An 11973-nucleotide genomic window follows, 5' to 3' on the forward strand; every position below is an offset into this window, starting at 1 on the left:
GGGTAGAATGCACGTGGTTTTTAATTGGATATTTTTGTTACTTTTATTTATTTGAAATAAAATATTATGGTGAAATTAATTATTGCACGGATTCAAAATAATGATTTCTCTCTTTTAATTAGATTGTAAAGGTGTATTTAATGATTTCTCTCGTATAATATTTTGATAGCGTGTATCAATAAAGTTTATTGACACCACGGTATCAAAATATTATATGATAATTTAATTATATTTTATTACGTATATATTTATTGAGAAACAAACAATAAGTTGATTTTAGTAATAGAGATGGCAGATAGATTCAAATTCGTGGAACTTATCACACTCGAATTCAAAATGACTGAGTTTGGGTTCGGATTTGAGTGTCATCGATATTTCGAGTGCGGATTTAGGTAGTATAAAATCCGCACACAAAATCACACCCGCTTGTACACATGAGATTTAATTTTTGTGAGACACTATGTTAATTTTGGTGAGACATTTTGTTAATTATGCATGATTTTTTTAGGTTTGTAAACTTGTACAGATTGTATCACTCAAACTTGTACAGATTTTATAATACATTTTTATTGTTGAATCTTGTTGTTATTGAATGTGTTTAGTGTTGCGGGTTCAGGTGAAAAAACTCGAATTTAACGGGTGTGAGCGTGAATGTTATTTTGTCACTCGAATACCCTTTGGATTTGGGTTCGGGTGGTGATTTCGGATGCGGGTTTGGATAGTGTGAAGTATTTGAGTCTACATTTCTCAATAGTTACATTGAGGATGAAGTTTATGTCGAACAACCTTAGGCATTCACCATAAGAGGTGAAGAAGATAAGGTACTGATTCGTAATAGCTCTTTATGGCCTAAAAAAAGCTTTAAAAGTTTGGAATAAGAGGATTGATGGGTTACTAAATAATATAAGTTATTCTAAGCGTTCAACTGAACATGGAATCCATGTGAAAGGATTGAATCAAGACCGTCTAAACACAATGTGTCTATATATGGATGATATACTCGTCATAGAAAGCAGTTATAGTGAGATTGAGAATCTCAAATTCAATATGAGAACTTAATTTGATATAACTAACTTAAGATAACAACTCGCGTCGGAATATTAATTAACCAAAAGTGTCAACATAACTCCTCAACAATGAAGTGTTCAAATCAAATATTATGATTCAACTAATAACTTAAAAGAAAATAAATCGCCCCGTTTTCGATGTTACCGACCAGAGCATTAAACCAACTAAAAAGAACGATAAACTAAATAAACGAAGATAAACACTCAACCATCTTCCAACTCACATTAGCAAGTCACTCTTCATGGGTATTTGTACAATAAAGTACAAGCAACACGAAAACAACAAGAAAATGGATAAGAATAAACTTTGATATATTAACAGCGTAAAAAATGCGAGGGAAAATTAAAAACACAACAATAACAACAACATTTAATCACACCCCAACACTACAATTATTTATTCTCACTTAGCCCAACGAAGAATCCACACCAACATCACAAAGCTTATATGTATGCAATATGACTTACGACTTGACATTGTACATATGATACCAATTCAACAATGGTTCTTCTTACGAACCGTCCCCCCTTCTAAACCACGAGCTGGCCCTTCTAAGCTACAGACAAATCACTCGTCCCCCCTTCTAAACTTGTGACTCGCTTCTTTCACAACACGATACAATATGATGCATTGCATATTATAAATGCAACAACAACAACAACAAGTTTACAGTTCCCTTGCTAACCATAAATATCATGCAAAATAGCCTTAACATAGTCCCCCCTTCTGAACTACCACCACAACACAACAATCACAATTATGAACACGTCATATATTTCTTCACCAAAATACACAACATCATAAAACAACACAATTCAACGACTCACCCTTCCATGGGCATTTCTCCATGAAAGACAACATAAATTATCATCATAAAATAATTAATAACACAACAATAAAACATCAACACATCACACTCATTCATATAATTCTCAATTATTATTGCATAAACAACAGTAGTTCCCACTTATGAACTACACACCTCAACCCAGGTAATCACAATCATGTGCACATCATAGAATTATTCCACAACTACACTTCATAACCAACACATTTGATTTAATAATTATTTCACCATTATAATAATTTACAACATAGCAACCTATCACACGTGTTCATACAATTACATCTCACCACAACATATCATCATATAATCATTCATAAAGTTCATCAATCTCTAAAATGTCATAACAATTAATATCTTTTTCATCACCATTAATCATACACATACAAATAACATCCTAAGATATCATAATGGGATATTATTACGCGTTACCTTTCCAACGCATCAAACTGTGTCTCAACTAGAGTTACGTAGCTCAAGTTATGGTCAAAACAACAAGTGAACCAATCAATAGCAGTCAATGGACCAATCACTTGTTCTCAACTCTCTATTCACTATTTTTTCACGCTCAAACATGGACCAATCAATTACACCCCTAGACCAATCGATTATCCCTTGCATCTTGTCCTAAAATTCCAATTTTGACAAAGACTAATCGATTATATGCTTGGATCAATCGATTGGTTCAAGCTTTTTGTCTAAAATTTTTACTATTTTCAACCAATTGATTACTTCCAGTGGCCAATCAATTGCTTGCTATATCAGTTCCAAAATTTTATGTTTCAGTAATTTTAATCACTTTTAAAACCTAACCAAACCTGCCCTAACATACCTAAACAACTTGTTTTGAAAAGCTAACATTAGATGACAATCATCTACTGTTACTACATCCTAAACCTACCCGATTAACACATAATTTCACAAATTTATACAGTATCAACAATGCATCATGATAACTATACTCTTGTTCATAATCTCCAATTCACCATTAACACAACACATTAACAAGAACAATATCAACACAATTTCATATAGCAAATTCTACAATTATCATTTCAAGATTACATAATCAAACATCATGAATCATCATCTACGTCAATTTTCATAAAATCATATATCAAGTTTTTCAAAAATACAACAATGAATAAAATCTAGAGGAGGATGAGGATTCCTCTTTACCCTTCATAAATTACACCTATATCAAAAGTAGTTTCCCTTTACCTGTATTTTCCAGCAAAAGCACTTGAATCTCTAGCCCTGGTGATTTCTCCTTCTCAACGTTGGTCTTTCTAATGTCATTGTCTCTTTTTCTCTCATGCTCAATTTGAGACATCTCCTTTTTTAATAGAAAACATATTTCTCTCGTATAGAATATTCCTATTCTATCCTCATTAATCTCACAATTCTCACATACCATAACTACCTTTATTTTTTATTTATTTTAATATTAAAGTTTATTTCTACAAAAATACCATTAATTAATTATTATTTATAAATATTCCTTATTTTTCTACTACTTATACTATTTCAATTATTCTCCCCATTATAAAATTAATTAAAAATTCAATTAATTCTACTACTCTCACCAATCCACCACATGCCACATACTACACATATATTCACCAAAAATCAACCAAAAGCATACAATCCACTTAATAGTTACATAAAATGCAACTTAATTTAATTAAAAAAATTAATTGAATTTGGGATTTTACAATTGGGTCCTACAATATTATATTCAAGGGAAAGTATTAGTTCCTCAATAATATCTGATTGTGATAGTGGATGCTTAACATATAAACGGATTGGCCCAGTCAACCCTGGAATAATTTTCATCATCCTAGTTCCCAAATCATCTTTCAGTAGAACAATCATATTAAAGTCCATTTTATTGTAATACCAAAAGCTCTCTATAGTTGGGTAACATAAATCTTTTAATCCACTCAACACATCAAAATAACTCCAATAATCAAGATTAATATCCCAAACCTCCTCTAACCTTTGTAACCTAACTTGGTAAACTCAGAAAACTCTTCTCATGATGTACAATACACTCAAACCTTCTATCCTTGAGCTATTCAAGCTAAATAATGTAGAAGTAACCATAAGGAAGATGGATAAACAAAAAAGATTACATTTTTAGTAAGTTAGAGTTGAGTATTCATACCTTTTGAAAAAATATTAATTAAGTGAAGTCTTCAAATGTGAGGAAGATGAATAATATCAATCTTCACTTCGAATGCAATTAGTTTCTCTTCAGCTCTTAGAATTTTTGGTTTTGTCTCCTCTTCAAATGCAATGAAAATGAAAAGAATTAGGGTTTGTGGTTGGAAAGGGAAAATGAAACTGATTTGGGGCTTGCAATATTTCAACTTAACGAATCCAATCCATGTTCATTTTGCTCTTTTGACACATAATCTAATGATTTTGAAAAAAAATATTTAATATCAAAGACAAAGTGCCATGCTTTTCTTAAAAACTCAATTAGACATGGCAACGGGGGCGGTCGGGAACGGTTATTACCTCTCCCAAACCCAAACCCAAGTCTCCAAACAATCTTCGTTCTCCGCCCAAAACTAAAACGGAGATGGAGAATTAAAACTCAAACCCGATCCAAACGGATTCGGGTATCCCCGCCCCGCCACCTTCCATTTTGTAAAATCAATTATTTTAATAGAAATACTTATTTCTTCAAAAATCAAATTATATTATAAATAATAAAATAAAATAATTTCAAAAAATTTCATACAGGTATTTAAAATATTTTAAATAATAAATACGAATCAAATATCAAAATAATGGCCACATATTTAATATTCTAAGTTATCAAAAATAAATAATAATATACATAATGAAATAAATGGCGCGGGTTCGGGGTGAATATTGGTGTCCTCATTACCCGATCCGTCACCATATTTTATAATCGGGGAAAACCTAAATCCAGTTAAAGCGGGGTTTTCACATCATTTTCGAGACTCGTTCAGATGAATACCCGCGGATACGGATTTTGTTGTCATGCCTAAACTCAATGTTAACATAAGCATAATTTTTTTTCTACAAATAAACACTATACTTAATACTTTAAAATGATCTATGCACTTAATACTTTAAAATTTTAAAGAAAAATATAACATTTTTCTTAGCATTTAGCATCTTGTTCATGCGCTCCGCAACAAATACAAACACTTGTAATTTCTTAATTTTTATAGCATATATTCTCTTTTACTATTTTTTTTGTTTGGTTTGTCAGAGAGGTGTTAAACATTTATTTCCAATAGAAATAAAACTACCTAAATGTTTGGCAGATTATCTAACTTGTACTCTTTTTAGTACAGTCAAATTTATTTTCATTAATATCATCTGAATATATTTTATTTTAAATATCATAATTAATGCTTTTTAATTTTTGACATGCCTTATCAAAGCTTTAATATCATTTCATAATGTCATAAAATAAATATAGATTTTAACCCTTAAACTCAGTTAATTAAAATTAAATATTTTTAATGACCACCAATTGCAATTGGTGAGGAAAAAAATATACATAGATATAAGTAAATTTCTGAATATTATTACAAGAAATAAATTAAATTAAAAATTTAACGAGAATGCGCAAATGATATACAAATATTTTACATTATAGTGTATTTTCTATTATTTTTCATACCTTAATTAAACTGGATTTGCAATGTAAATATGTAGACAGAATTAATGAAAAAAAATAAAACATTAGAATTGCCAGTTATTTTTATGAGAAAAACTGTCACCGTGTAGAGATATATTGTTATAAATGAATGCTATAAATTCATAATTAAAACCGTCCCTTTCGGACAACCTACTCTCTGTATTTTTTTTCCTTCTAGTTTTCATTTCATTTCCGCATGACAGCAACAAGCTTTTATTATTATTAATAATAATAATAATAATAATAATAATAATAATAATAATAATAATAATAATAATTGATAGTTGATTCAACGGTGTTGTTGTTGGATTTGGTAAGAAGAATCACAATTCAATCTCCGCAATTGTGATAGAAAAAAAAAATTAGAACTATTCGATGTTAGAACTTATTTCGAATGAGAATAGATGGTAAATACTGATTCAAACTCTAAAAAATAAAAATAAATAATAATAATAATAATAAATAGATAAAATTATTATTATTATTATTATTTGTGGTTCTATATTTATGTATTTTAGTGTTATGTGTGAGGAAGAGATGTTGCTTTTGGTTCTTGTATTTGGCAAAAGAAAGCGACATTTGAGTTACAATTGAAACTGCCTTTTCATTGCTTTCTTCAATTTTCTTCTCTTCAAGAAAATGGAAAGAGATTTCTTGAGTCTATGCTCAAACCAAGAAATTAACAATGAAGCTTCCAAAGACTCAGGTTCATTCAACTATTTCTATGTCATCATGAATTATGCTCATTTTTTTAAAATATTTTTCAGCTTCAATTTTGGTCTGGTTTAGGTCAAAGTAGTTAATAATTGAACACGTTGCTAAATTTGTTTGGTTATCACTAATTGTGGTTCTTGTGTAGATATTCTTAACTGCTTTTTGGGGTTTGTGTTTGGAATTTGTTGTAATTTTGTATAATTAATCAATTTGAAGTTCTTTACTTGTATTACTTGATTTAGGTTTGAAATTTGAAATCCTCACAACAACATAATATAGATGTCATGAAAGTGTAATTTAACATGTGAAATTGAAAATTCATCTCTGAATTTAAGTGTGATATGAATATGAAATTTTTGTAGCTTATGTTGATGGTTCCTTTATGGTTAAGTGTAGGATTAAGAAAAGTTTCAGCAGTAAAATGGCCTTATTTTAACAAAGTCTCGGCTCATCCATATTCGATGCCTTTTAATGTTTCTGAAGAAGATAAGGTGAAAATGACATCTGGTTTCATAGAGGTTTGGTGATACTCTTTCACTCTGTTTCTATCTATGTAGCACTGACATCTCTAGAAAAATGTGCGCCAGTGTCTGTGTCAGAAACCGACACTGATGCACTTGTTATTACGTTTAATTTATTGATTTTTTCAAATTATTACCGGTGTTGACGTGTCGGTGTCGTGTTTGTAGTGTCTGTGCTTCATAGGTTTGTATTTATTTGTTCAAAATTGTGAAGTTAGGACAGCATTCAGTTTATTAGGATTTGGAATTCATTAAGATTAAATGATTAACACTAATTCGCATGTTACAGATTGTATGACTCTAGTGTGTTTAGATTGGTATTTTAATTTTCAACTTAACCTGCATATGATGTTAATTTTATACTAGTATTTTCGAGATATGATTCCTATGAAGTTGATTTTTGCAACATATCATTTTTAATTCTCCTTCCATCCATTGTTGTTCTTACTTACTATTTAGAAATCTTTCAAACATGACGGCCAAGATGGCGTTCATTTTTCCGTGAATCCGTATCCTGTACACCATGATGTGAATCGTGCTCATGACATGAAGATGTTTTCAGTTTCCAATCAAGCAATTTCAGTTCCCGCAGGACATCTGTTCCTTAAGAATCATTTTGCAACTGTTGGTCAGAATATGAATGGTGCTAATGTGAAGCAACCAATACGTGCGGGATCACCATTAACTGCACCTCATTCAGGGCTTCCAAGGGTTGGCGCCGTTGCTGGTTTGGTTGAATGGTAGTTTTAGTTTAATGCTTGAACTGTTTTTTAGGAGAAGTGGTTTTGAATGCAACTAACTTGTTTGTCTCTAATTTGTATATGATTCTTCAACAGTGTAAAACCATCTGCACCTGCTCCTCAACTTACCATGTTCTATGCTGGCACTGTGAACATCTTCAAAGATATCACTCCCGAGCAGGTATTTTGTCTCGTATATTTTTTCGTTTTCTGTTTGGATTGACTAATTTGTTGTGTTTGTCTATTGGCATGAGTATTCGTGAGACTGTTTGAGGAGTTTATTGAAACAAGTTAGGATAAGTTATTTTGGATAGTTTATGAAAACAACTCATAGAACCCCTAGAAAACTTATACATAAGTATTTATATGATAAAGGCTTAATTACTTTGTTTATCCAAACAGGACCTTGTTTGATTTTAACAGAAGTTAGGCTAAAGTTTGAGCAATTTTTCAGGTACATGCCATCATGTTGTTGGCTGGAAATGGCGTATCAGCAGCGTCAAACATGGCTCAATCTGAAGTTCAGGCACCTAGCTCAAAGTTTGCATCAGATGATCATGGCGTGCCTATGAGTCCACCTGTAAATATACCACCCATCTCTGCTATTTCAAGTCCTTTATCTGTTTCTTCACATACTGGTCCACAATCAGGGAGTGGCTCAGTTTGCAGTGATGAATTTTTGACTGCTAAAGCATCTAGAGGCCCTACTCCTACCACCTCTGCTAGCAAAGTGGAGACTCCAAAAGTAGTCAATGCAACCACCATGTTTTCATCAGGTATGTAACAATGTAGTTTCTTGCTACATGATGTTACTTTACTTCTTCACATTCTTTTGTTTTTTTGGGATATCTGTAGTATGTTTCATCATCTCTAGTATTTGTATTTCATGACTTTAATGAAATTGACATAATATTTTATGCAGCTATACCGCAGGCTCGCAAAGCATCATTGGCTCGATTTTTGGAAAAGCGCAAGGAAAGGTTAGTTCTAATATGTGATTTCTATTTCTCATTGTTACCTTTAATTGTTGAGTCTTACATCAGATATGATATGGCCTAAAAAATTCTTCATAAGTGGGAGGGACCCCTCACCGTACAAGTAGATTTTGTAAGGTTGAGCTGGCAACACAAATAATAACATAGTCTCAAAGGCCATTCAAAATCCCTTGGGTCACTCGTTATAGGCCACTCAGGTCATGCCCCTGATATATAGTCTTCGGTGTAAGGGGGTGTGTTATGTTCCACGTCAGATATGATATGATCCGAAGAAGTCTTTATAAGTGGGAGACTCTCACATTACAAGTAGGTTTTATAAGGCTTGGCTAGGCCAACGCATATTATAAGATTCGTTTTCGTGGTTTTTAACTTTTATTGTCAATACCCTTTGCATAATAATTTTATATACCTAGTATCATCAAAATCAGGTGAAAGATAGTTAAGATTCTTAAAAGTTTCTATCCATGCAGGGTGATGAGTGCAGCACCTTATAACATCAACAAGAAATCTGAGGATGCACCATCATTGAATTCAATGGCTGCTAACATCTCCGCAACTACTGGTACTAGTACGCTGTTATTGAAACAAGGATAACAGCAAATAACTCCTTAAAGAAGGAGACTACATCAACTTGTAACTTGATAGATTTGTAAGATAACTCTATTCTTCCATGATTAAAATTTATGCTAAGATTCTTAAGTATCAAACTATGGTTGATGCATATATAGGTAGGCCCTTACCTTAAAACTATTTTGTGATGGAGCCTTACCTTGTATAACTTCAAAAATGGTTGGATTCTAGTTTCCAACAGTATAGCATTAGTATAGACCACTATGTAACTAAATCTCACAATCTATTAAAGTTACTGTGTGGAGAATTGAAAGCAAGTTTAGATATATTCATTTATATTTAGTTTTTAGATCTTACCTTTATTCATTGCAAAAAAAAATTTAAGAGAGATCCTAATTTTGTTGCTTTAATTGCTCTATTAAGAGGATATATGTGGATCCTAATTCTATGTTAATATACACTAGTTTTGAAACGCATCACCACCTTCATTTTTTTGGCTCAAAATAACCTTGAGCAAATTTTGACTTAGACGAAAGTTTTGTTTCAATATACAGTCCATCATCCATTAACTATTTTCATGTTGGAAAGCAAAGGTAATGTGACTTCAGACTGTTCCTCATCATATTTCCTTGCGTTTTCGTTTCATGTAGCACGAATACATAGACCAAGTCATGCACATTAGATATATAATGACAATCAGAACCAATGCACAATAAACAATGTCATGCAAATTAAATATGGGCATTACTTTAGCCACCCTAGGGTGTTAGTTAATTCACCATGGTGAAAAGTCACAAATATTCTAAGATTTCAGAGATGCATCTCCGAACACGTGCATATTACACCCCATTTTGCTCAAAAATGAGTATGGAAATGCATTTTTTCGTATTCATATTTAGGGTTAATCTGGAGGTGTAGTTTCATAATAACCTTTATTTCAAAACTCATCAACTAAAAACACCATCAATGAGTGATTTCGAAGATGGAAATGATGAAATTGAATAAAATAATGCCTCATTATGTGATGATGACAATCAAAGTTGATCCAATGCACAATAAGTTTAAAAAGTATTTGCTAAATAGTATGTGATTTATAAATAAAAGAAAAACAATTAAGATTTGTGTTTTTTTATATACAAGAGGGCTAAAGCCAAATAACAAGAAATTATTGAAGGATTTAAAATACATTAAATTGATAATCGATAGATATAAATTATAGCATAATATAAATAATCAAGAATAATAAAAATGATGTAAATTGTAAAATTGGAGAGACGGTCATTCGAAAAGTGAGTATGAGAGGATTATTACTCTCATTGTTGTCTAGGACTTTTAGACTATGTTAATCGTCTAATGAGACAACTCTTAAATAAATAAACGGTTGAGGACAAAGATTTCTCATTAGACTTAACTGAATATTTCAATCTATCACGGTCCATTCAGACACAAAACTCAATCAAATAGTTAAACAATATTTAATAATAATTGATCATGCTATAATTAATTAATATTTGATTATGTCAATTCATATTTAATTAAATAAACCTTTAATACGTAGGAGCGTAATTTAACGTCTCGTCAGACACTATTTTAAAAAAATACATAAGAACAGTTCTTTTATACTAAGAACTACGTAGTCTTGAGTTCCTCTTTGCATTAGAAGATACGTAGGAACGAGATTCAACGTCTCGTCTGACACCCTAATAAAAAATATACTTTTAGTTCTCATTTCTCTTTGTAAATATGATGCCAATAATCGGATGGAAATGAATAACACCATGCTAGCACTCTTTCTTAAAACTTACTAAATGGATTTCATTGAGTACAACAGATATAAGGGTGCTAATACCTCCCCCTTCCATAACCGACTCTCGAACCCTAATTTGGTTGCGACGATCATTTTCTTTTCTTTTTAGGATTTTATCGATATTTTCTCTTTCCTTTTGGAATAAATAAAGTTCGGTGGCGACTTTGTTGTATTTCGAGTGTTCCTTACACTCGGTTAATTTTTGCGTCGCGACACTCACAACCAAAATTTGTTATTGAAGTATGAAACACACATTAACATGGAATGGTGTCATCAAAGTACTTCAATAAAATAAGTATTCAACTATATTTACAAAGGTTCTGATAGAATTACAATTGTTATTGTACCTTAAGATACAACTGCAAAAAGTGAGGAAAATAATATTGATGAAATCAAAAAAGAATCTAGATTGTAGATATATTTTCCCAATTGAAGTAATTTAGAGTGTATTATCTTATTTAATACAAGAAAGAAAGCATGTTGTGGAGAGGTTGTTTTTCACATGGAATGGAATGAGAAAATTCAGTTTACTACAAAGATTTTGTGCAAATTGAAAATGTTTTGATAAAGTGAAGCGTTATTGAATCCATGTTTACTACTTGGTTTGAAGCAAACAAAATATTTGAAGAAGCAAGTTTGTTAACTTATGCCCAACTTGTTTCAAAGTTTGTTTAGGTTAAGCAAAGCAGGTCTTGGAAACCACGCAAGAGATGATACATCACTAGTCGACTTATTCGTGTTCCACAAAGTATAGGAGAATTATTTTATTTACGGATAATGTTAATTGTGAAGAAATATCTCGTAAGTTACAATGACATTAAAAAAGTTGATGGTTTTCAACATCAAACATTCAGAGATACATGTAGCAATCAAAGAGACGCATGACTAGGGTTCTGATATATTTTTGAGGAAGTTATTTACTATGTTGTTATTTGCATCAATAAATAGACCTGAACATGTATGGCGCGAACCATGGCATTACTTAGCTGATGGTATTCTGTATGAGCAATGTTGGTTGCCCAAAAATAC

At 31.4% G+C, this 11973-nt stretch overlaps 1 protein-coding gene across 2 annotated transcripts; it reads left to right on the forward strand.

The window, feature by feature from the left end:
• The first annotated feature begins 6134 nt into the window (after nucleotides 1-6134).
• LOC131595935 (protein TIFY 6B-like) lies at nucleotides 6135-9486 on the forward strand. Of its 2 annotated transcripts, none has more exons than XM_058868472.1 (7): nucleotides 6135-6303; nucleotides 6708-6802; nucleotides 7292-7572; nucleotides 7669-7753; nucleotides 8027-8348; nucleotides 8495-8552; nucleotides 9038-9486. In XM_058868472.1, exons 1-7 carry the CDS (start codon nucleotides 6237-6239, stop codon nucleotides 9159-9161), a joined length of 1032 nt encoding a protein of 343 aa, XP_058724455.1. In that variant the 5' UTR covers nucleotides 6135-6236; the 3' UTR covers nucleotides 9162-9486. The 2 variants fall into 2 exon arrangements, with proteins under 2 accessions (XP_058724455.1, XP_058724454.1); XM_058868471.1 differs by having other exon boundaries at nucleotides 6136-6303; nucleotides 6708-6829.
• Nucleotides 9487-11973: the final 2487 nt, after the last annotated feature.

Source organism: Vicia villosa, linkage group LG4, assembly GCF_029867415.1.
Source record: "Vicia villosa cultivar HV-30 ecotype Madison, WI linkage group LG4, Vvil1.0, whole genome shotgun sequence".
Classification (NCBI taxonomy): Eukaryota; Viridiplantae; Streptophyta; class Magnoliopsida; order Fabales; family Fabaceae; genus Vicia; species Vicia villosa.

Bases quoted from the DNA above. Each gene is read 5' to 3' on its own strand.
- LOC131595935 (XM_058868471.1), top strand. From the start codon at position 6,237: ATGGAAAGAGATTTCTTGAGTCTATGCTCAAACCAAGAAATTAACAAT. The intron at 7,573-7,668 runs GTAGTTTTAGTT...ATTCTTCAACAG, and splicing joins GTTGCTGGTTTGGTTGAATG to TGTAAAACCATCTGCACCTG. The intron at 8,553-9,037 runs GTTAGTTCTAAT...CTATCCATGCAG, and splicing joins TTGGAAAAGCGCAAGGAAAG to GGTGATGAGTGCAGCACCTT.